The sequence below is a fragment of the Lytechinus pictus genome, chromosome 12, assembly GCF_037042905.1.
Source record: "Lytechinus pictus isolate F3 Inbred chromosome 12, Lp3.0, whole genome shotgun sequence".
Classification (NCBI taxonomy): Eukaryota; Metazoa; Echinodermata; class Echinoidea; order Temnopleuroida; family Toxopneustidae; genus Lytechinus; species Lytechinus pictus.
Window position 1 is genome coordinate 28,386,007 of NC_087256.1, and position 26,927 is coordinate 28,412,933.

The window sequence follows — 26,927 nt, forward strand, 5'->3', positions numbered from 1 at the left end:
GCTAAATTTTATAAATATTACTCATAGCGCATATTTTATTGTAATGAAATCACAAAAAGACAAAAAAATATCAATTGTAATTGTCAGACTCTACCTGAAGATTTCTATATTCTTTAGTTTAATTGAAAAGTCATATCATTATGTGCATCAAGAAATACCTTTCGCCTGAAATCTGACCATCGTAATCAAGTGATCCTCAATTAACCGACCTCGTAATATGGTGCTTCTAGTTTAGCTCCGCTCAGCTTTAGAGAAATCACTCCAAAAGAAGCAAAATTCAGGTGAAGTATTGTTTAAAATGAAAGTATCTGTTAGAACTTAAGTATGTTAAGAAATTAGTTATAATATGACTAGAGTGATTGTTTTTTTGAAAATACAGAAAAGAGTTTTTCTCAAGTTCAAAGTAAAAAGGCAGGGCCAGTTTGCATGCAGTGCTACTGCTACTGCAGGGCTGCCAACATCTCAGTTATTAACTTATTGTTAATGAATGAGACTCGATAATTCACATTGATCATTTTGGTTCTTTCTCACTCTAGAATTTGCATTTTTATTGATTGTACTCATTTTGACCCTATAATCATTGGCCTATAGGAACTAGAGTCTCACTCTCGAGCTCTCAAGTCTCAACATGCTCAACTAGTTTAATGTTCATGATCTAGGCAGTCCTGCCTTAATTAACTTTATTAAATTTGACTGTTAGTGTTAGTACTTTATATTTTGTTACTATTTTACTGTCATTGACATTGACTGTCTTGAATTTGTTGTTGTTATTTGAATAGATATTAAATTCATACTGGACTGTCATTTGTGTCAGTAACTGTACGTTGGGCCAAATCAAATAATGAAATAAGATGGAACAAAATGGATGTTCCACAGTCATGATGGTTAAAATTAAGAGCAATATCATTTCTTGCTAAGTACCGGTAGTACAAGTACAACAATAATAAGCAGGCCTAGAGTCTACCTCGGGTCATTCATCCAATGAACAAGGTTATGAATATGATATTGCAGTCTGACTGTTATTTTTACAATTATTGCATTGGGTTTCTTTTAATAGTTTAGTCTTTAGATCTAGTTATTTACAGTTTCAGCTTTGGTATTTTATTTAGTTTAGCTTTGTTTATATTCTTGATTCTTTTGATGTTGTCATCTATTTCCATGTGACTTTCAACCTGCTTCTCCTGTAATTCCTTTCCTATTCAGATGTGTACATTCCCACATCTTATTATTTTGCTCAACAAATATGTAATCATCCCAACATGTTATTCTTCTCCATCTACTAGATAGGCTATATATATATATTATCTCTTATTGGTTCATTTTTTTACATATTGGACTCCTACACTTTTAGTTGGTTCTTCCATTCTTGTTATCTTGATTGGTTGATCTTACTTAATTCAAGGCTCCACACTAACTTTTTTTACTTGGTGGCCCAATTTGTCCACCAAAATCATTGATCAATTTCATAATTTTGGTGGCCCGCATTGCAAATTTGGTGGCCTCAAAACAATAGAAAACATTACAATTTATCAAAACTTTGGTAGCCTGACTGGGCCACCAAATGTGGGTTTTCAAATAAATTTGGTTGCCCGACTCACAATTTAGGTTGCCCCTGGCCACTGCTAATGTCGAGCCCTGCTTAATTTGAATATTGTAATATGATTTTAGTGAGGCAAAGCAGCCCTTCTAATAAATCAATGCACTACCAGACTTCATCAGTTCAGTTAGACCTATTATGTTGTGTCTCCTGAGTTAGTTCATCTTCATCTCCATTTGCTGTTCCATTTGATGTGCATGTTTGAGCTTTTGTCGTTCCCCTACTTCACTTTAAGATTCATTTTTTTATAAACTTACATTATATTTTCAAACCTCACAATATAGGTATAAATATCTTGTCCTTAGCATGTTTCAGTTGTGTGTGCGACTGTGCGTTGTGCCAAAATTATACCACAGAGCATATTGGGAGTATTTGGCTGAATTTCATTCAGAATTCACTTGATTATTATTAAAAAAACAATTCATGGCTTACTATGACATTCAGTACAGTGAAGATATCTATTTTGCAATATTTTCATCGTGATTTGAAAAAAACACTTTAAGTTTGATGGAGTGGTTTGTGGGGAAATAAGGTGTTCAGTGGGATAGTTTGGGGTGAGGATTGAAAAGCATCTCATAGAAGTTTGCTCACTTTGTCAATTTAACATAAGGTCCCTGCGGAACTGGATAGTTGTCGGACAAGTGCCACGTCCAACAGTATATTGTTGGCAAAGTGGGCATTTTGTGCCAGAAGCTTTCTTGAGTTTGGAGAGCCAAGTTAACTTCTAGTCAGATAGGTTGATGTGAGACATTGTGCCCTTATGGTGGTGTAGGGTTGAAAATAATACAAGTCTTAAGGGGAAATTGTTTAACTGAAGATGGGAATAACACAAGCTCAATCACACATAAAATGGAACAGCAAACAGAGAAGAGAAGATAGAACTTAACTATTATATGAAGACACAGGAACAAAATAATGAACTTAACTCGATGAAGTCTTGTCGTGCACTGCTATATTTCCTGGGCTTCCTTGCCTCAGTAAAACTCATGACATTACAAAATTAGTATATATATATATATTTAAATTACACAAATTCAACCACTGAAAATAAAGAGAATGGAGAAGCCAACTGTAAGTGGAAAAGTCTAATTCATAAAAATAACCAATAAGAGATGGAGGATGGAGATGAATAAGATGTCGGGATGATTACATAATAAGAATGTTGAACAAAAGAATCAGATGTGGGAATGTGATGAATGAACACATCTGAATAGGAAAGGAATGACAGGAGAAGCAGGTTGAAAGTCAAATGTAAATGGATGACAACAGAAGCATGAAGAATTTAAACAAAGCTGAACTAAATACCAAAGCTTGAACTATAAATAACTAAACTATTAAAGGAAACCAAATGTCAAAATAACAGTCCTACAGTGGGTTAGAGCATGTCGGTCATTGATAGAGGCCATTCTGTGCCAGAATTATAAGAGAAATCTTACAGTGGATGTACCTTCACAAACAGTTTGGTCAGCAGAAGGGGACATTGTGTTGAACAAATTGCCTGTGAAAATGTAATGCTATATAATCTATAGGTGTAAGATATCTCATTTTATTTTTGCTTTTCTCCATGAATACCCATGTAAACTTCATCATATTTTCCAGTTCAGAAATACCACAGAAGATGGGTCATATACTGGAATCTGTAGGTCTGCTTTATGGTTTAACACTCTAGCTGTATAGTGGGCTCATATCTGGGGGGGGGGGGGGGAATGATGTAAAAAAAAAAGTCATTAAAACATACTGTACTTCAAAAGTTTAAAATCTCTATAAAAATTCAAAATGTATAAGAAATGCTGCACCTGATAAGCTACCAGCATTACAGTTGAAGTATGTCCACTATTCCTGATGAACTCATTCATTATATTCTGTTGTTTTTTCCCCAGGTAGCATGGCTACAAAGAAGCGTAACTCTGAGGGTGACGCCTACTCCTCAAACGATAAAAGACAAAAACAGAATGATTCTGTTGGTAGTTCATCTGGAATGTTCTTTGGTCTGAAAGTCTTCATCCTCCAAGCAGGACTTGGGAAGGCAAGGACAGATATCTTCAAGAAGCAATTGCTGAAGCATGGAGCTGCCGTGAAGCCTGCGGTCAATGACCAGACAACCCATGTCATTGTCGATGAGGAGATGACATTCCCAAGGTTTTGTCGGATCATGAAGTTCGAAGAGTCTCGGGTACCGGATCGACTGAAGATCGTCAAAGCCCAGTGGCTGAGTTCTTGCCTATCAGAAGCAATATTGATTGATCTTGAGGAGTTCATCCTAGCTCCTGTGAGGTCAGAAAAATTCAAGTTGTTCACATCAAGAGAAGAGACACCGATTAAGAGTGATGATGCTGGAAGTTCTGATGGCAAGGTAGAGCTGCTGCAAGGTTCTGAAATGGCAGGGACATCAAAGGGAATTCCTGGTACTGGATCAACCAACATCATCTCAAGTCCCTCCAAGAGGCCTGTAGCGAAAGGTTATGATAGTGATGATAGTAACTATGTACCCAGCGATGATGAAGTTGGTGGAAGGGAGAGTGGGGAGGAAGAGGAGAGGAGGGTGTTGCCTTCTGATGCAGACTCATCCTCTAACGCTTCTACACCTAACACCTCACCATCCAAACTACCAGTAAGTGTCTATCTTATACCAAGTAGTACAGAGTAAGTACTATTCATGCTATATAAACAGACCAATTAATATAGACCATAGTGTGGAGTTAAATGCTGACTTGATGATACTCAAACAGAATCTTTTTTACAGGTAGGCTATGCTATGCACCTATGGTTTTGTGTTATAAGGGACTCGGGGTTTTGTATCTTGTTTTATTTCTCATAGGTATTCGAGATCGACATCGTATTTGAACTTTTTTGGCATTGATTTTGCTATCAATCATTAATGATAACCAAACAATTACTCCTCTTCCTCCTCTTTCTCCTCCTCCTCCTCCCCCTCCCTTCTCTGCCTTCTCCTCGTCCACCCCTCCCCCTCCTGCTCCTCCTTCCCTCATCTCTGTCACTACAGCTATCATTCAACCTTTTTCTACTAGATACTAAGTCTTCTAACAGTAAAAGTATAGTACTACTTCTCTCACGACTATAACTACTACTTCAAACTTATTTTTGCTCACAAGTTTATGCGTTTTCCTTTTGAATCCATTTTCAGAGGGGAAACTGGGTTTGTTCAAGACCATCAACAGCTTACAAGGCAACCCATAATGAGCATATTACTGAAAAGTTGGAGGTAAAGTATGTCAGTCTTAAGTAGTTTCCTGCTGCTATACATACAAACTTCAAAATAAGTACATTATTTAACTATTCAAATTGTTTTAAAAGGGTGAACCAAACTAAATACTAAAATATATATATGTTTTTGCCTGCTCATACAGTTAGAATGCCTCTTTCGTATTAAAGAATATCAAGTGGACTAAATATTTGATATTTTGATTATGCCTTCACCCACCATAGGTGAGGGAGGCAAATAATACTTTTGGGTTGCCTGTCCTTTTGTACTCTTTTCGTTTTCATGATAACTAAAGGACAGTGAGATGGATCAGCATTATACTTTGGTAAAATATGATATATGAGTGAAGATGATCTGATTAGTTTGAGGGTATCAAGTTCAGAGGTCAGTTCGTAATTTTCTGTATCTTGTTCTGGCAATAACTGAAGGACCAATCAATTCTAACTTTGTTCATGTTGGAGGGACCATGATTTCATTAGATTTTGAGGTCATAAGGTTAAAGGTCCAAGGTCACATTGGTCATTGTATGTGAAAATACCTCATCCTCACAATAACTGAAAAACTGATCGAGGGTTTAACTCCAAACTTGTTTCATGTATGCAAAAGTGAGGATGATCAGATTTAGATATAGGGTCAAAATGTCAGAGTGGTCAGTGGTCACTCCTTACATTTTAAAGGGCTTGTTTGGTCTCAAGAGTGTTTAAACAGTGAAAATTTATTTTATTAATTACAATGTACGTTTTTTTCTCACAGGTTTTAATGAAGGCGTATGAGAACACAAAAGACAGATGGAGAGCGCTAGGGTACAAGAAGGCTATATCAGCTCTCAAGAATTATGGCAAAGATGTCACGACATGGGAAGTGAGTTTTTAGTGCTCATTGCCATTTCTTCAATAAGCAAAATTATTTTGGCATTAGCAGTAGGACAAATAAGATTGTTGAATACATGTTTGGGAAGTTTTACAAGGAATTTTGGTTACTGAATTGTTATTACGATGATGAAAGCTTTGATGAAGAGATGCCCACTGGTATTGAAGGATGGTCATGTTAGCTGAGTAAAAAAATCCTTAACCCGTTGGAGATTGGCTGATTTTGGTATAACAAATATTTTAATGCACATCACTCGGTTCAGTCTCCAAGGATTAAGACAATGCTATTTGCTGATTTTGGATAGCTGACTTTATTAGAACAATGATTTCAGGTTTTTGGTATTATTTATGAAAGAGTACAATATTATCAGCAAGCAGCAAGAAATCAAAGGTAAAATGTAACAATGGTCCTTATCCCAAGCTGCTAATCAGCCTCCCATCATAGGGTTGGCCTGCTTGATCCAGAATACGGACTTGCACCTTCCTGTTTTTATGTAGGCTGATGACACCCAATCCAGCCCTTGGGCTGTCCGGGTGCCCAGGCTTACCAGCAGTCATAATAATAAAGGATGTTAAGATTTTAAAGCAGAATGGCCTTCCTGATGCCAACTAGAGACAGATACTATTACTACCTGGGGGCCGTTTCATAAAGCTGTTTGTAAGTTAAGAGTGACTTAAATAATGATTAGTGATCCTTGTGTTACGTGATATTCACCATTAAATGTTCATTGGTGATTATTTAGCTCGTAAGAAAGGTTCACCGGCCGTTCTCAAAGTCGCTTTTATCTTATGAACAGCGTTATGAAACACACCCACCTGGACAGGTAGTTCTGGTTTACCAGGATACCAATACCAGTATCGTAAGTCCTGAAGAGACCCTTTGAGCACACCTGACCTGACGATGCTTTTATGAAGCTTTATGAAACACACCCTATCAAGGCGTGAACAAGTAAAATTGATTAATAAACACAACAGTACCCATACCAAACTAACCAGTGAGTGTTTGAAATTCCACATGATTGCCAATTGTGTTGGTGCTTCAATCACCAGAGGTGATATATTACAAGTCTGGATGATGTTACTGATCACCACTAGTGATTGATAGCTATTGGTGATAGTGTCTGGAAGCTATTAGTAGGAATCTTTTCAGCTCGAGGTAAAATTTCAATATATAACAAAAGAAAATTATGTTTCTTTCCAGGAAGCCAGTGCTATTCCGGGTATCGGAACCAAGATGGCGGACAAGATCCTGGAGATCATAGAAAGTGGGCACCTTCGGAAGATAGACCATGTCTGCAAAGGCGAGGATATGGAGGCCATAGATCTGTTCAATAATGTATGGGGAGCTGGACCAACAGTAGCCAGAGAATGGGTACAACAGGTAAAGCAAGAGGCCTAGATCTATTCCTTAATGTATGGGGAGCTGACCAACAGTAGCCAGAGAATGGGTCCAACAGGTAAAGCAAGAGCCCATACATCTATTCCATAATGTATGGGGAGCTGGACCAACAGTAGCCAGAGAATGGGTACAACAGGTAAAGCAAGAGGCCTAGATCTATTCCATAATGTATGGGGAGCTGACCAACAGTAGCCAGAGAATGGGTACAACAGGTAAAGCAAGAGGCCTAGATCTATTCCATAATGTATGGGGAGCTGACCAACAGTAGCCAGAGAATGGGTCCAACTGGTAAAGCAAGAGGCATAGATCTATTCCATAATGTATGGGGAGCTGACCAACAGTAGCCAGAGAATGGGTCCAACAGGTAAAGCAAGAGGCCTAGATCTATTCCATAATGTATGGGGAGCTGACCAACAGTAGCCAGAGAATGGGTCCAACTGGTAAAGCAAGAGGCATAGATCTATTCCATAATGTATGGGGAGCTGACCAACAGTAGCCAGAGAATGGGTCCAACAGGTAAAGCAAGAGGCATAGATCTATTCCATAATGTATGGGGAGCTGACCAACAGTAGCCAGAGAATGGGTACAACAGGTAAAGCAAGAGGCATAGATCTATTCCATAATGTATGGGGAGCTGGACCAACAGTAGCCAGGGAATGGGTACAACAGGTAAAGCAAGAGGCCTAGATCTATTCAATAATGTATGGGGAGCTGGACCAACAGTAGCCAGAAAATGGGTACAACAGGTAAAGCAAGAGCCCATACATCTATTCAATAATGTATGGGGAGCTGGACCAACAGTAGCCAGAAAATGGGTACAACAGGTAAAGCAAGAGGTCATAGATCTATGGAATAATGTTTGGGGAGCTGGACCAACAGTAGCCAGGGAATGGGTCCAACAGGTAAAGCAAGAGCCCATAGATCTATTAAATAATGTATGGGGAGCTGGAACAATGGGCAAGGGAATGGGGCCAACAGAAAAAACAAGAGGTCATAGATCTATGGAATAATGTATGGGGAGCTGGAACAATGGGCACAAGGGAATGGGGCCAACAGAAAAAACAAAAGGTCATAGATCTATGGAATAATGTATGGGGAGCTGGACCAAGGGTCGCTAGGGATTGGGTCCAGCAGGTAAAACAAGAGAAAGCCTGGATCTATTCAGATCTCAATAGAATATGGGAGCTGGAAAACAGAAACTGCTGAAATTATTTCTGTTACGTTTGAGGTTTATCCCTGATTTTTTTTCATACAGTGACTGGATTAATCGAGAATTGCAGATTCGTAAGTCAATCGTAAGGGGTTAGTTATCGGTCAAAAGCAATCGAGAGCTATAGGTCATGAATTATGCCCATAATACTAGAATCGTGCCTTCACTGGATTTCCATTTTTTGCAGTTTATTCGAATCAAATAAGAGAGCATTCTGATTTACCAGATGAAGAACGAATTAGGGGGAAAGCCATCAAAATGGAATCAATTTTTTCCTTCTGTATTTTTGGTAGAGTGCCCTCTGGTGTTCTCTTTCCATTAATACCCAGTAGGTCCATGGTCCAAGTTAGTACAATATAAGTAGACACCAATAATATGTATTCTGTTTAACCAATCTAGCAAACACCTCGGGATACATCTTGCACATATTTTACTCTCACAGTTCTATTAATTTTATGGGCAGTAAACTCTTTAAAAAAAAATTGAATTAGAATTTGTCCAGAACAAAACTTGCTCCACCGAATTAGGCATCCATTTTCCTTTGATACAAATATTTCTTCAGATTTCATGGTTATTTTAAATAAAAAAAACAGACAAAAATAGATTCTGAATAAGTTTCCATTTCCAGATGTTCCATCAGAACAGAGTATACAGACAAAGTTCATTAGAATACCAATATATTTGTTGTTTTCCTTCTTTTACAGTATATTTAAAAACTTATTCCAAGGAGGGATCTTTTTGATGGATTGATGTCAGCGAGCTTTTAAAGAAATTTATGTATTTCATTTTCAGTCCCAATTCAATATTACCATTAGGGCAATTCCATAAAATATGTACATCCAACCCCCTACTAGTATATTTGGGACCTTCATGAAATTTTCTGTCTCTGATTTTTGGTTCTTTTGACAGTCTGTAATGCTGTCAAATGACCATGTCTTGGCCAGTTTAGTAAGTGAAGTAAGACTTTAGAAAAATGGGGGTCGGATGTACAAAAAGGTTGATCATTTTATGGAATTGCCCATTATCAAATATTACCAATATCAAATAGTGTCAATGTCATTCATGCTTTCTGTATTAGGTTTACATGCTTGTTTATTTTTTTTTTCTCTAAGTTTCTACACTAATGTATGTATGTACATCAGCAAGATGTAGCCATGAGAATATGGAAAAATTAAAAAGTTAGCGATTTTTAATGACAGAGAATAAATGTTTTTCCGTTTGTTTGTATTATTGATACGTTGTGTCCATTGTTGATTTGATATATATTAAAAATTAGATTAAATACTATAATTGAAGAGTGATTAATAAATATTGTTTTGTTTTTGCTTAATCTTTTATTTGTATCAGGGATTCCGGACGCTTGAGGATTTGAGAGAAAAGGCCAAGCTGAGCAAACAGCAGCAGATTGGTCTGAAACACTATCATGAATTCTTGGAAAGAATGCCAAGAGAGGAAGCAGGAGAAATTGAAAGGACTGTAAGTATGGAACGATTCGGTGGGGTTAGGTGAGGACAATTAAGAAATTGTAAGTGAATGGTAATGATGATGATGATGATGATGATGAAGATGATGATATTGGTATTGGTGTGGAGGATAGTGATGTTGCTGCTGCTCCTTTTTTATTGCTGTTGAAGATTATTCATAATGGTGGAGGTTTTGGTGGTGGTGTTGGTGGTAATGAAGAAGAATAAGATGATGATAGTTGTGATGGTGAGGGTAATAAAGATGGTGATTATGATCATCATCATCTTCTTCATAATCATGATTATGATGATCATGATTATGAAGAAGATGATGAGGATGATGATGATGGTATTGGTGTTGAAGATGATGATGATACTGCTTCTGCTGCTGATGATAATTGATGATTATGGTGGTTACAGTAGTGGTGGTTTTGGTGGTGATGGTGGTGGTGCTGCTGCTGCTAATGATGATGATGGGGTTGATGATTTTGAATTGTAGTAGTTGTGTTGTTAGTCATGACATTGATGGCGATGTTGGCTACGATATTAATGATACAGGCAAGGGGGAATCACAATCATTTAAACATCATCTAGAATAATTTATGCAAAGTCGGTTAGCATGATTCTCGGCATGTATAAACATCATCTACACACTGTATGACTATGATATGCTTCATATTTATGTAATAATTAAATAATAATATGCAGCGCTTAGAAACATTGTATTAAAGATAAATACCAGTTATGGTAACAATCTAAAAATGAGTTAGAACAGAATCCAATAAAATTACCACCAAAGTGTTTGTATGTATAAATAAAAAATATGTGCCAAATAGCTGTGGAAGAAAATGCATAATTGCTGAAAAATAGGCAAAATAAGCACGGAATTCCATCAAATGTCAGGTATTTTTCGAAGCAATATTAATACACTGTCCCACATATGCTTTTCTGTGTTATTGATCATCAGAATTATTGATTTTGAGCTAAGATTTCATGATTTTACAAAGATAAGTTTACATTAATGTACCAGATCTAGATGTATGAGAATATTGTGACACTTAACCTTAAATTAAATGACTTCCTCATGAAATAATTGTTTGCTGCAAGTTATAGTGTTATACAGGTAAAATACAGTAGTTGCAGGCTGCAACTACTGTATTTTACCTTTATAACACTATATAAATGTTGCATATTATTATTATTATTATTAGTTGTTATTAAGATATATTTGATGAAGAAATGAATGCCCTTAATTCATTTTAATTACATGCAGTCACTATAATGAACCCAATGAAAGTACAATGTTTTTTAGTAGGCCACATCCTACTTTCTTTGATTGAAGAACCTATTTGATAAATCTTTGTCATTTCCGTTTTAAAGTAAATCAGGAAGGGAATCGGGAAATGATGGTAGTGTCACATCACATGGGTTTGTGAATCGACAGTGTATTCCATAGTTTTTAAGAAAAATGTAATTGTTGAAATATCTAGATTATCATGACAAGATTTATAATTATTTAAAAAATAATAATGATAAACCTTTATTATGATTTATAACCTATAGTTTAATTTTTGTGAAAAGATATATAAGATAAGTTTGATTTATGTCCATCATACATGTATATTGGCGAAAGCTGGATCCCCCCATGACGAAAAACCTCCATTTGAGAACACTATACCCCAGTTTCCCTTGCAATAAATTCTCTTCACCAAGTACGACAAACCCTACTGCCCCAAGCATGCAATGTAAGTATCAAAACACCTGTTTCTTGACCTCGGTCCGAAGATAACACAACAGCCCGGCATATACAGTCACAGCAGGGGGCCACACACGATGGGATGCATGCCCCGATGCATGCGCAGCGCTGAGTGCGGACCCGGTAAGCAAGCCGTCATTTCTATTCGCTTACTTTCCTTATTTCGAGGTCGATTTTCTTCGTTCGAAATTAAAAATGGACTAACATTGAGTTTCTGAATACAATATGCCTTTGAAAACGTGATTAAATATCGAATACAATAATTTCATTCAGAAGGTCCTACTACAGGCAGAGAAGTCTTACGTAATAGCACAGCTGTTGTTTATCATTTCGTCCTTGGCTCAACGCTCATAATCTGGCATGTGGAGGTGGGATTACCTGGCCGGCCAAGCGGGGTTGATCAGGCGGGTGTTTCATAAAGCTGTTCGTAAGTTAAGAGCGACTGGTGATCCTGTCTTGCGGTAAATGGTACACACCATTGGCTATAATCACCAGTCGCTCTTTAAGTCGTTCTTAACTTACGAACAGCTTTATGAAACGACCCCCTGGGCTTGGAAATGATGTTTTAGATTTTCAAATGCAAAATGGGGTGAAATACCGCAGTTTGCAATCTGAACTGCGGTACGTTCTCAAACGGGGGTTTGACGTAATGCCCTCTGACTTCGGTGCTTATGTTATACTATCAAGTATCAACTTGAGATAATAATGCTTTTCTTAAACCAAAGTACCATTTATGTTCATGTTGTCACACAGAATGTGGAAGCAGTTTTCATCAGTTTGATGGTGCACAGTAGCTGAGATGAAACTGCCTCTTTTAAAAAGACTTTCTTTTCAGATGCTATTTGTTACAAGTGCTCTTTATGTTTTTCCATGATGCAATAATCAGTTCTTCGAATTGATTTGTATTTAAAAGGGTTGTCTTGTTTCAGTTCTTTTTTTTTTCAATGAAAATTATATTTTAAAGTGCTTCCTCTTGCTCTTGAGATGAATGAAGTGTTATTGATGTGTCAGCTGCACTTCACAAAAGCCTGACCTTAATAAATCAAAATTAAAACTTTAAAACAAAACTGAAGTTTTGAATCAAAACTGAAGCTCTAATAAATAGTGATTTATGATGGATTTCCAGAGTACTTTCATGTTTCAAAAGGCCCGGTCCCACGGATGCAAAGCAGATGTAAATCGTAAAAAAATCTTGCCATCCGTTGGAAAACGCTATGCATCCGTTGTGCACTCATTGCATACGTTTTACATGCGCTCTATCCATCAAGCATCCGTCCACTGTGATTTAATCCATGCAAAAAGTTTTGAGCCGCACAAAACTTATAGAACTGATGAACTTTCCGCCAGTACGATGTAAATCCGCAACGTACACGAGCAACAAATGCTTCATGTCCGTTATATGTTAAACGTCAGCTGTATCCTCTCTGCATCCTGTGGGCTTCCTTGGAACTCGGATCCACTGCAGCTGAACAACGGAAAGAGGGAGGAAAGATAGGGTACATGTAATGTTAACACATTGTTACTAGCACAGAAATACAAAGGATAAAGCGTATGCATCTCGTAAATAAAGTATTCAAAACCTCCGATAACCCCTTTGGAGCTGTCATCCACAAGGTTTCCGATGAACAACCGTTTAAAATCTGCGCCACATACTCCCCATGTCCTTTCATTTTCGTTATGTTTTCGCAATTTTTTTGCCAATTTTGTCAATTTTTCTGAAGCGGATGAAAACGGATGGATGCACCCGCAAACTTTTGCTCGTCTGCTGTGTCCTTCATGAATACGCTTTGTATCCGTCAGCCAGTGGGACCAGGCCATGCTTTACAGAATGTATTGAATGGCATAACTATGAGAGCATAACATAATTCATGATATTTCAATCATAAATGAAAAACATAAAGTAATAAAGTGTCATATACATTGACAAACGTACTAGCTGCTTACATAAGTTGGAAAATCAAAATACTTCAAATGTATGTAATTATTGAATGGAAAAAGCGAGAATAATCAAATTAGACATAATGTGAGATTTGATAATTTTTCTTAAAAGTGATTCATATTCAGTGTGATTCAAATTGCATTCCTGAGTGGATTTTATAGACTTATTTTAAATTAGTAATATCTTATTATGATAAATGGAAAAACCACAATTTACAAGAAGGGAGTTAATGTGTACTAATTCAAATTCATTTATTTCACATCTCTTAGAAAAACAGGGTGCAATACATAGTTAATGCAATAGAGTAAAAACAACAATGACAGTTGTACAATTTAGACAAAAACAAATAACAAGAAAAAACAGAGTAATGAATGGGATGTGAGGGAGTAACATAAAGCCATTGGCCTGTCTAGGCTGCTCCTTTTTTACATTCATTACTGATAATAAAACAAAACAATATCTTCCAATCAACTTTTGAGATTAGGTGGTTTCAAACAGCCTCGATCACAAGAATCCCCGTTAAATTACGAGAACATTTTTAGGCTAAAAAATACCCATTAATTATTCCTGCATTTACACCGCCACGAAACATACGCTTCGGGATAAATTCCTGAAGTTAGGAGCATGCGCAGTATGGTCTAATAAGCAGGCAAGGCGCAAGATTTAAAACCACTAGCCCCGCAGCCACCCACGGCGCCCAACGACACGCTGGGCTAAAAGTTCCCGTAAATTGCTTTCACATTGCCAAAATACCTGCGACCTTGGAAAAATCCCCGCGAAAGTTCTCGTAATTTCGCCAAGTACCTACTATTTAGCGGGTATTTTCTTTCGGGGAAATTACGCGTAGTTTGCTTTCACATTACCAAAATACCTGGTATTTTCTGATCGGGGTAAATTTCCCGATCAGAGAATACCTGGAACTGACGAACTTCGAGGCGGTCTGAAACCACCTATTGAAAACAATGATTCATGCAACCTTTATTTTTGTATTTGATATTTACCATGGGTAGTCTCTCCCGTAAACAAAAGAGCCAGGCTGCACAATGAAAATATATGTAGAATACAATATGGAAGAGGGGAATCATATAAATATTACAATACATTAGATTTAAATGCACAACCAAAGAATGACAGGATTTTTTTTATGATGCATAGAAAAAAAACAATTCAAATGACAGAAAGAAAACAACAAAGCATCAATTTGTTTTGTTTATATAGGTACGAGAGACTGCTGAATCCTTGTTTCCAGGTATGCTAGCCGTGGTTTGTGGGTCCTACCGGAGAGGAAAACAGACTTGTGGTGATGTCGATGTCCTCATAACGCATCCTGATGGGAAATCTCACAAGGGGGCGCTGTCCAAGATCCTAGATGTCTTACGGCAGACGGGTGAGTCAACTTTGTGTGTTTCTCAGAGGTTTTTGGTTCTATCAAGTAGTAATCACTTATTGTGGAGTTAGCCACCTACATGTATTAGACTGAACTTGTGAAAAGAGCTTGGGATCTAGAAGTGGAGAGATATGGTGAAGAAGGAAAGCTGTATGATGATTGGTCTGAATGAGGAGGATGGTCAATACAGAAAGGAGGGAGTGTCATCTTTGAATGAGAGTCAGTAACCCTTCAGAAGAGGGAAAATCCTGATTGAAATAGATGATGATGATGATGATGATTGTGACTGTAACTGTGATGAAGACAATGATGAGTATGATGATGATTGTGACTGTGATGATGATGATGATGATGATGATGGTGGTGATGATGATGGTGATGATGATGATGATTGTGATTGTGATGAGAATTATGATGAGAATTATGATGATGACGATGATGATGATTACTGCGATGGAGATGAAGAAGAAGATGATGATAATGGTGTTAGCCTTATGAAGGTTGCATATCCTTTCACTTTTATTCCTCTTTGCCTGTTGGGAGAGAGGCATTAATGTTCTCACTTTGTCTGTTCATCCATCCTATTGTTGCTGTTGTTATGATGTTTGTCAGGGCTCCTGTTTTTTTTTATCAAGTGGTTCTAATCACTCATCTCAGAGGTAAGTCAGTAAACTGGTCAATAGCCTTATGAAAATGGTTGGTCACTCTTTTCTTCTTTGTTGTTGAGGGACTGTAGAGAGGGAAAGAAAGGAAGAGAGGAGAAGATAAAGGGATGAGGAAATGAAGAAATAAAGGGTGGTTAATGAGAAAGAGAGATGAAAATCAGAGGGAAAACAAGAAAGAAAGAGAGAGAGAAAGAATGAGAGAATGAGATGCAGCTAAAGAGGAAATAAAAAGGTAAAGGGACATTCAATGTTTGACAAAGAGTGGGTTTGAAATGGTTATAGAGAGGGAGAGAGAGAGCGTTACCATGTTTTTATTTTAGATTTACAAAAACTGGCAAGTAGTATTAATAGAGTATTAGACCTTGTTTATGTACAATGAATATAAGGTTGCAAAATGTTTCCTTTTTATCAAGAGTTTTTTTGTGTTTACCAGAGTTTACTATCTTGCTTCTGCTATACATGTATAAGCAGGCAATCAAAAAATTGTAGTATATACAGGTAATACAAAAAGATAGAAGAGTCAATTTTGCTGACAACAGCGTGGCAGCAACTTGGAAGTTTCGGGGATTCAGTTTTCCCAATATCTTTAACTGAAAATTGAATTTTCCATCCTGAAGGGAAGTTTGTCTTTAAGCTGTGGACAAAAACCACAATCTTTCCGGGCTCTGTTACTGCAGCAGCTCGAACTTCGTGGCGACATCACCGGGGTTACAGGCTCTATTGAAGTAAATGATATATCATGCGGCAAGGGGTTATGTCTGATTAGCCATTCACTAATCATCTCTTTTCTGGCGTGGTAATGAAGTACGTCAGAAAGATGCAGGCAGGTACTTTATGTTACGCATTCAGGATAACTTCGGGTCACGTGGTTGGTTTGTTAGTTTTTGCTGGAGGTAGAAAACCTCAGTAGTTGGTGCATCAAAACAGAAATGTCATGGACTGCCACAAATTGTATTATTTATATCCAGGTATCCCACCTGCCCTGGGCAGGAGTTTGATACCTCCTACATTTATTACAAGGGACCACAATGAGTTAATTAACATAACTTCTGTTTACTTTAATTGTGCTTTAATTTGAGTAGTCAACAAAAAACTAAATTCCATGGGTTTTTTTTATGGCTAACCATTAAGCTTGTAAAATATACTTTCAAAGCAGGTATATGATGCAATTAACAGTCCCAAGAGAGAGCCTCCTTGCTTATTATCTTTTTCTTCTTGTAATTTTAAGAATTCTTGATCAAAACAAAACTTGACAGCAGCTATCGATGCCTGTGTTCTGTCATTAGGCCTGCATATGACAGATATCGAGCCATCTGTATGGCTTGTAAAATATGAATGACTAGGGAATTTTGCCAAGCAGGTATACAGGTCTGACACAATTAACAGCCCCATCAACGAGCCTCCAAGCTTATATTCTGAACCCCTCAGGAGAACAGCCTGTGGCTGAAGAGGGCCATCCAGCCCATGAGTGGAGAATAAATGAATAAATCAATCAATAAATATATAAATAAATTAATTAATAAATAAATAAATATATTCGTGAAATTTATCGAATCTTGCATTATGCCTACATACATGATGCATCACACGATCATCATCATGTTTAAAGTAGGGCAATTCCATAAAATAATCAACCGTTTTGTACATCCGACCCCCACTTTTCTCAAGTTTTACTTCACTTCATAAACTCACCAAGTCATGATCATTTGAGAGCATTACAGACTGTCAGTAGAACCAGAAAAGCCAGAGACAGACAATTTCATGAAGGTCCCACATATAGGGGGTCGGACGTACATGTATATTCGTGAAATTTTTATCGAATCTCGGATTATGCCTACAATCACGATCATCAATAAAGTATTTGAAAAATTTGTCTTTCAAATTTCAGTTTAACTACATGAAAGTCAATTTTTTTATCCACAGAGGAAATACAAATTTGCTTTTTTAATGTAGCACGGACCTGGGCACGAATGACATCAGAAGGTTGTTGACGTTCGACGAGTCTAAAGATCAGCTTGTGTATTATCCATTGAGGTTGTGTGGTTTACACTAGCTACTCAATCATGTTGTACTTGGTGGTCAAAGCAGAAGAATGCCACATACAGTATGCGTAGTCTTCCTGTATTGTGTGTATTTTGCATTTTTTTCTAAAGGTTTTTTTTTTCTCCTTTAGCTTTTTATTTATCTTCAAATTCAGTGGACTAAAAGGACTGGATCACTCTTATTGCAGTCTTGTACAGTCTTTGTTTAAAATGGATGTATCATAAGATACAATCAAAGAAAATTTCTGTGTTTTTTTTGCTGATTCATTCAGTGACTTACAAGTTAACCTGTTGACTAAGTGCTATCCATAGTTGGCGACAATTACATGTATGTTAAATGCATTGTCAAATGAAAGCTGTGAATGTATCTACCCCACCATTATTTGACGACTCTCACCTTAGCTAAAAAGATAGATAGATAGATAGATGGTTTATTGATAAAAATCATGCATCATGGCGGCCAAGCCGAATTATGATGCATTTACATATAAATTAAAGTGAATCAATACCTTAAAAATGGAATACATGAATAGAAATATCTAATATGGTTAAGATAGTATAATTAAAATGTAAATTCATTGATAATTGCAAAGGTAACTATAATCATTGAAGCATTAATAATTGCAATCGGATAATTGTGAAATAGCAGAAATTGAATTGAAACTGAATTAAAGTGAAAGTTAATTGATAAATATGATATAAACATTGATTTTGAAAAGTAGTTAAATGTATATAACAAAATGTGGAATAGCGACAATAATGAAATAAGATGAACTAGGAATGATTTTAATGAGAAGTTGAGAAACTGTTGCAAATATGTCAATAACTGCGATTAGCTACTAAATAATGCATCGATATTTAAGTTTTCTTCAGATCACCAGTTGGTTTCAATTAAACAGCAATTGAATACATTAAAGATCCTGCTGTTGCACAATTTAAAAAAAATATAAATAATCTTACTATAGTTGTTTTTTTACTTTTACACATATTTTATTTACAAGTAAAAATGTAAAGAAAATACTCAGCAGTTTGGGTTGCAAATGAAATCCAAGTATAAAACTTTTTTTTTAATGTGATAAATGCACAATCAAACCTCGTATATTGAAGGTGAAATTATGAAATAAAGCTATAAGGCCATCATAAAACCAATTACACTCCGTCTTCACGTCTGCCGCGAATTTATGCAAACTAATAAAATTCAGCATGTTGCTTTAATAGATATGTCAATCTAGATGGTAATCTATGAAATATATTTCATTTCATTTATTACATTTTCAACAAAATATGAATTGTGTGTCAGACGTTGTGAACTTGAAAGATAAACAAAACTGTAACAGAAGATCTAACCCTTGTTTGCTCAGTCAGCGGATAAATGTGTACTGTTGTTTAATTTGTTGATATCACCATTGTCATGCAGCATATCTGGATGGCAGAAATGCGTCACATCTGTGTAAACTAGGGTTGGTTCGTCAAGTTGATGACGTCTGTCCAGGGATGAGAGAGCCGGTTGAAACATGCAGAAACTCATCCACATATTAGATTTACGGTATTATGGTAAAGACCACATATAATTGATAAATCGTGGGTATAACATTTACGTAGAACTGGGGGTTGAGGCATTTTCCTGTAATTCAAACTACATGGGGGATGTTGATACGGAGGTTTGTGGTTCAATCCCTTGAGCAGCTAGAACCAAGGATCTTAAATCAGTTTGTAACTTCTAAGTGCAGCGGGAGAAGAGGTGCAACTTAATTTTTATGTATATTCTCTCTTGTGCATTCATAACCCTATGATGTAATAATGGTATGCTGAGAGGTATCATTGGGAGCAACCTTAGCCCATGGAGGTAGAAAAGGACTTGGGGGGGGGGGATGATGGTGTGGGGTTCAGTCATTAACACAACTGAGCTGACATAATGATAATAAAATTGTGCAATGTAGTTAATGAAATTCTTAATAAAATGTTCCAAAATGCTGGATGCATGCTATTACCCAGCTTTAGCATAGCTACCCTGATTGGGCGCATGGGCATTCAAGAAATTCCTTCCTGCTGAGCTGAGCACCAATTGTTCTGCACATGGGTGGAGAGTGGCAAATGTAGATAAAGGCCTTGCTAATTAAGCGGTGGTAGGATTCAAAACCTGGGCTCTGTTGCATAAAAGTTACTATAATTTTGTCACCCAATGGTAACTACTATGGTAATGATGATCAACAGCCAATCAGAATCAAGGATTGCATGCAAGTTAACATTAGGAGGGCAGAGTTACCATAATGGTAACTTCTATGCAACGGGGCCCCGGACTTTGTGGTTCGAAGTCCAGAGACTTATCAACTCAGCTGCAACTGCTCTTGGTGAAGCCACAACACATCTTCTCTGAATTAAGGAAGGATAATGTATGAGTGTTCATTTTGGTTGTGTTAAAAGGTAATGCAGGAAAGAGGAAGAGGTTAAGCCCAGAATTAGGAAGGAAAGCAGCTTGTCCAAATCCGTTAAACGGATATGGATACCTTTGACACCGTTCTCACTATGTTCCTAAAACTAGATTACTGGAAACTAGTTTAATGGAAACTAGTTTAACGCGTAGTGAGAATGGTCGAAGCAGTCTTGGAAGCGATTTTCCAAACCAGGAGATGAAATTCATAAAAGGGTGATTATTTTTCATTATAATAGGTCTGCTTAATTAATTCAGGGTTTTATTTAGTTGTTAAATGGTCTGTAATAATTTCCATTGAAAAAAAACAATGAAAAACAAAGAAATACATAAGAAATTCTAAAAACAAAGAAATACATAGGTAAAAATTGGCCTTTGCAATTTTTCTTTGTGAAAACCTTTAAATTAGATTAAAAAGATGAGATCTGCAAAAAAGAAGAAAATTTGAAGTGATATATGCAAATGTTTTTCATGAATAAATTTGCATATTTTTTATTCATAATAAATAAATAATTATTTTCAGAATTTTTTTATATACTATTTTGTAGTTTATGTGATAAGGAATGTGCATGCCAAATTTCGTCGCGAACGGCGCCCCCCAGTCCTCAATAGATCGCAAATAGCCCAGTCCTTTTAGGTTTAAGGGAATGGGGAAAGATGTTGTGTAGTGGAAGACATTGAGTACAGTTATTGTGGGATTCCTGCTTTAAAGACTTTTTATTTGAGATAAATCCAGATCTACTGTGGTCACTGAACAGTCGGAACTCTGGATTTGATTTGGATCCTAAAGATTTTAAACTTTTTTTTTTAAATAAATAAAACCTATTTCAAGTAATAGTCTGGTTAGCGGTACTATAATGTGAAATTTGGAACCATGAAATAGAGTGTTGCATTTGAAAAATGAGATGTTGATTGTATTTTAACCAATATTCTATTAAAGAGGGAGAAATGGCTGGAAAAAATGTACTTGAAACACTGCAAAATTTGGTCAAATTTTTGGTTGTAGAACAATCATGGTCCCACCTTTGGAATAACAATGGGGGGGGGTAATGGTATTTTTAAATGATGTTAAGTGTAAAGTGATATTGTTATGTTTTTGTTAGCACAATCGTTGCTATGATAGTGAGACAGGGTAAGGGCCGAGTCCTCTGGAAGACATCGGCAAGTACTACCATACCAGCATTCACCGTCTTTTAGTAAAACAACGTGAAAGGTTTGGTTTGTTTAGGTTGCCATTATTGCTGTTATCACAGGTGGACATGATATTGGAAAGTAGGAAACACACAGGAAAGTGGACAGGAAAATGATGTGGAAGTTAGTCCTTCAAAACATGTGAGACGGGTAGTAACTTTGCCTAGGATTCGAAATCTAAAGAACAGTTCCTGCCATTGTTGCAGTCATCAATGCAAACTTTTTAATAGGTCAAACAGGGTAGATTGCCAAATCGTCCATTGCCAACTCGCCCCCTCACCACATGGTCTACATTCATTAAGTCTAATGCCATTCTGTCCATCAACATTTCGTTTAACAACCATTTGGTCCAATTATCACTTCGTCTTACCATGATTTCGTCTATGACCATTTCGTCTCATAACCAGTTGGTCTAATATCCATTTAACTTTCATTCATGTTGCACAATTAACACTTGGTCCAATTAGACCAAATGGTATTTGGACTAAATAGCTATTGGACCAACTGGTTATTAGACGAAATGGTGAGTGGACAAAATGGCAATTAGACCATGTGGATATTGGACGAACTGATGGTAGACCAAATTATAGTAGACGAGTTGGCCATTGGACGAATTGGCATTAGACAAATCGGAAATAAACCGTTTGGTCCCCCTTTTACAAGCTTAAAATAAACCATAGGGATCACCTGATCTTTGCAGACAAATTGGTCATTGAATGGTCCAGATACACATGGTCTACCAGCAGATGGCCTAATTATCAGATTGTAAAACACACTCTATCTTGCCTAAACCCACTTGGTCTACTATTAAATTTTATTGGTTGGTCTAATAATCACTTGGTCAGCTAGCTGGTATTTAGTCTTATTTTGAGGTGGTCTAATTTCCACTTTGTGTATTTAGTATTTCAAAGAAGTGTGGGTCTAAGTGGTGTAGATCAAGTGGATGTTAGATAAGAGGTGTATTGCTTTACTGAAAATTAAATGAAATTGTACCTAGGCTAAATGGCAGTTGGACCAATGGTTAGTAGACAAACTGGTTATAATGGAATTAGGATTAGACCATGTGGGATGAGAGACTAAATGGGAAATTAGACAAAGTGGGTCTTGACCAAATGGCAATGGGAAAGATAATAATTGTGCCAATTTATGGCTTTTACGGCAGATTGAACTTGTGACTATTTAACGAGTTACCCAGTCTCCTACTACTACTTCTACTACTACTAGTAGTAGTACTACTACTACTACTACTACTTCTACTACTGCTACTACTATTACTTCTACTACTACTACTACTACTAGTGCTACTACTACTTTATCATCATCTTCCTCTACTAACTGGTAATTCTCTTATATAAGGATTATGTTTTACACCTGTGAAGTAAATTGCTCTTTGCCCATTTTTATTTATTTATTATTTTTTTATTGGTGTAATGGATACTGCAGCACTAACGGGAACGATAGTTACATGCATGACAATTTATTGTGGCGCGATATAAAGTTACACTCAAAGGCCATGTTTCACCATCAAACTGATGTTTACAAAAACACTAAGTTTTTGAAATGATGATCCTTTTTTTTTGGTATGTTTTATTGAAATAAATCAACATAATTACATATTTACAAGATTGGAATGATTCGAAATAAGTACATAATGTATAAGGTAATAAGAAAAAAAGGCAAGGCAAATATATTTTAAATAGTAATTAGAAAAAAAAAGGCAGTAAGATAATTGATATGAACCACTTGTCACTACTACAAAAAGAACGAGGGGATACCGGGGGCCTGTTTCTCAACACTGTCATAAGTCTAACTTCTTGACTAAATCAGAGTTAAACGATGATCTTGTTATTCAGTTGTTTTTGTATGTTTGTTGTGGTATTATTCTTTTTTTTTTTGGGGGGGTTACTGTTTTTAAATTTCTTTAAAAACTTCAAGGGGTGCGATGGTGCTTACATTCAGAGATTTCATAAAATTGTTTGTTGTTTAATCACAGGCAACATCCTGTTGTGGTAGGTTGTCTAATATATTTGTCCTTAGGCAGTTGATCACATAACAGAAAAATAAGTGGCTGACCTTAATCAATGAAGCCATACTTGCTTGGAAATGTTCTTTTGCAATTTGTGTTCTTTTTCAGTTTTTAATCATTCAAGTATAAAATAGCCAATCATTCTATTTTTAACTGCAATTTTTTTTTAAAGAAACTAGGGTTTGGTTAAATAAGTAAAGACATAGGATGTTATGAAAGATCTGTAGGTATGAATTTATTCCCATTTTGTTAACAATTTTGAATGAAGAATTTTCATGAATTTTTGGACTTGCTAAGTTCCAAAGAACTATATGTACACTTCATATGCTGTCACACTGTAGAAGCATATATTCATTGAAATTTCCATATTGTATGTCTTTGTGGGGTGGAAAAAACAGAGCTGGAAAATTAGAGGTTAGTGTCAGGTATGTAAGGGTAGTTTTTTGTCTCACCTGCATAGCAGAGTGAGACTATAGCAAATAATCACAAAATTTCAGCCTTATTATGTGCAAACAACAACTTGTGATAAGCAAGGGAGAAAAGCAATCAAACTTTGTGTTGGTGCAAGAATACACCACACTTTGGCACATCACGCGCTCGCAAGAAAGCTCTGAGCAGCGCACATATGCATTCGTCTCTTCTTCTTCTGTATCCTTCCTCCGCTGTATCGGAGATCCTCAGTTTAATACTGCATTAATATTAGCGTTACATATTTTGACGTGAGAGTAAGGTAGACCGAGAGAGGTGAATCTTATGCAGGAAATTTAAGACAAGTAGGTTGAGGTCGTTTCTGAAGGAATCTGTTAATTCGACGTCAGGTAGAAACAGGACGGAAACGGTAAATTGTTGAGGTTCTTGATCATTGAAATGCTCAGAAAAATACTGCAGTTCCTCGTCTTCTTTTATTAAGTTTAGAAGTGTTTTCCTGTGTGTGCTAAACGCTGGGCATTCTCCAACAAAATGTATAACACTTTCCAATTCGGAGTGGCAGAACTTGCAGGACTTTGTGGTACTTTGATTCAGAGAGAATGAGGGAGTTTCTGCACCGATGCGGTGCACGAATATGTTTTGCTAAGGGTGTTCTTGCAATGACCTACGACTTATTTGTATCTTTTATATTTTATGAATTCTTGGCCCCCCTAGGAAAAGATTCCTGGGTAAAGCAGGGGGAAAAAGCATTTCAAAAGGAAACCAAGATTATTCAGAATTCGCACCCTTGCAACCAATTTATCAATCACATCATATCCCCCATGACTGGCTGAATTTCTTGCTAGTTTTACCGATAACAAGAATATGGATGGGTAAGTGGGTCACTACTTATCAACAATACCTAGTGCACTTTTGTTGTACTGACCCTTCACTATCTATCCTATGATCACGTGACTCAGTGAGGGCCATTTCTCGCCTCTGCTAGCCTGCCTCCAAGGCTAGACATATTATCATCCTTCTTGTTTGTCAATTTCGCACCCTAGCTTTCCTAATCGCTCATTCTAACTATTTTCACTGTTTGAAAAAGCATGGGAAAAATCAGCCTTGGTATTAGGCTAACATACCTATAGCCAGGGACCGCTCAAGTAGCTTAGGATGACATTTGCGCATCATGCCAAAAGGACGTATGTATGGAATTTCTGAAAATATAGATTTAGGATTTTTTTCACACACAGAATGATAGAAATCACTGAAATTTACAACTAAATTGACTCGATTTGAAATGTCGATATACTTATTTGGTCAAAAAGTGACTACTTTATTTGGAAAAAATTGACAAATCATTGTTCCTTCTAGGTAGAATAAACCTGCTCATTGGATCTAATGGTTCACTTTAATCATAATATCCAGCATATTCTGATATTTTTTAAAACTAGATAATTTCTAATTCTTTGAAAACTAGGTATATTCTCATTCTTTGATAACTAGATTAAATCTAAACCCTATAAGGTAACTTTCAACATAGTTTTAAGTGTGTGGATTGTTACGGTTGGTTTTTATTAAGTGCAAGCATTCTTTTAGATAATTATTACCTTAGCTTTATGTTTGAAAATTGCTTAGGATTGGTGTGATGAAAGCTTTAAGTGTGCAAGGTTTCTTTGATATAGTTAAAATTTCAGTTTTAAGTTGGTGGACTGTTTAAGATTGGGTTTTATCAAAGTTTTAAGAATGGAAGTTTTCTATTGAGTTTGTTATCGCTATTTTTTTAACTCTTAAGAGAGTAAGTATTTATGAAGATTACTATCATTTTAGTTTTAAATGTGTGGATTGTTACCAATTGATTTTATTAAATTTTTGAAGTATAATGTTCTCAGTATTAAGAAAAGTTTATATGATATTCTTGAAGATGGATATGGGGCATTGAATCAATTCCAAATCAACAAGTCTTTTGATTGAATCTGAGTTTGTAGTTGATTTGTGTTAAATTCCAACACAACTTACTTGCAAGGCTTTATTTAATAGAGTGAATAATCTTCTTAGCAAGAAGATTTTGTCAATATTTCAAGTTGTCACTTGCTCCTGTGTGGCACTGACTGCATGTTCTACTGGAAAGACTTTCATCTATCGATTGCCAATTACCCAGAAGCCTTGATATTACATCTCATTGTGTTCAATCATTCGGTGGATGAAATCACAAGGGTTTCCTCATCCTTGGTTTCTGGGGAGGGTCGCCCTTCCATCTAGCTAGTAGGAGATAGACAAGGATTGGTGGGGTTGATGGATTCAAAGCTATGGCAATTGACTTCCAGGAGAAGGGGATGGGGAGGGGTGAGAGAGATAGAGAGGGGGAGGTAAAACAAAAATGCAGAGGTCACAAGAGAGACTGAGAGAGGAAGAGAGATTAAGGAGGGAGGAGGTAGGAGGGGTGGAAAGATAAGGAATAAGGGGGAAAGAGGTGAAATTAAAAGAGGTTAAGGATGAAAGAGAGGATTCGGAGATTGGTGGAGAGAGGAGGAAAAAAGGGGAGGGGCAGAACAAAAGAGGGAGGAGGAGAGGGAGGAAGAAGGAGAAGGTTTGAGATGGAAGAAAAGAAGTTGGAAGAGAATGGAGTAAAGTTCTTAGAGAGGGACAAAGAAATGATGAGGAAAGGGTAAGGGATGGAGAAAGGATGAAAACAGTGGGGTAGAATGGACAGAGAGATAGGGAAAATTGGATGAAGAGAGAGAGAAGAAGAAGAAAGGGTTGGTATAATGGGTGACAAGTGGGACTGTGCATGTGTGTGAGTGTGTGAGAGAGAAAAAGAAGAGGGACAAAGATAAAACAGGTTAGGTAAGGATGGCTAGTGGAACTCTGTGTGAGGGTGTGTGTGTAGAGGGAGAGAGAGAGAGAGGGGAGAGTGAGGGGGGGGGGCTAGTACAGTGTAGGCTATGTCCAGGCCAGGTATCGTAAGCATAGGATAACAAGTTCTTTGAAATCGTTGATGGCTGGTGGACATTGATTTTGTCTGATAGTTACCGAGAAATCTGTTGCTGTTTAAAAGGAAATCACGGTCTCTATCACAATCCTGAACTACCGAAAAACAAGCATCAATCACACTTTTTATCCACAAGTGTTTTCCAGCCTGTGTGTTCAAAGAATTGTACTGTGAATTTGCAGAATTTGTGGAGTTGTATTGTCCAGTGACTCAGATTTTTCTAGCATCTTTTGTGATCTCCTGAAAGAATAGAATGTTTTGAGGAACCGTTTGCTGAGGAGTTTAGCAGTAATGGAGTAAAGAAAAGACCACATTCTTATTCAAAG

The 26,927-nt window shown here is 36.7% G+C and overlaps 1 protein-coding gene across 2 annotated transcripts; it reads left to right on the forward strand.

Moving 5' to 3' along the window:
- Window positions 1-174: 174 nt before the first annotated feature.
- Window positions 175-15,673, forward strand: LOC129272691 (DNA polymerase lambda-like). 2 transcript variants are annotated; one of them, XM_064107487.1, is made up of 7 exons: window positions 175-281; window positions 3,482-4,208; window positions 4,743-4,820; window positions 5,574-5,681; window positions 6,891-7,070; window positions 9,646-9,774; window positions 14,675-15,673. In XM_064107487.1, the coding sequence occupies exons 2-7, from the start codon at window positions 3,483-3,485 to the stop codon at window positions 14,912-14,914; spliced, it is 1,461 nt and encodes a 486-aa protein (XP_063963557.1). In that variant the 5' UTR covers window positions 175-281; window position 3,482; the 3' UTR covers window positions 14,915-15,673. The 2 variants fall into 2 exon arrangements, with proteins under 2 accessions (XP_063963557.1, XP_063963556.1); XM_064107486.1 differs by having other exon boundaries at window positions 182-281; window positions 3,478-4,208.
- Window positions 15,674-26,927: the final 11,254 nt, after the last annotated feature.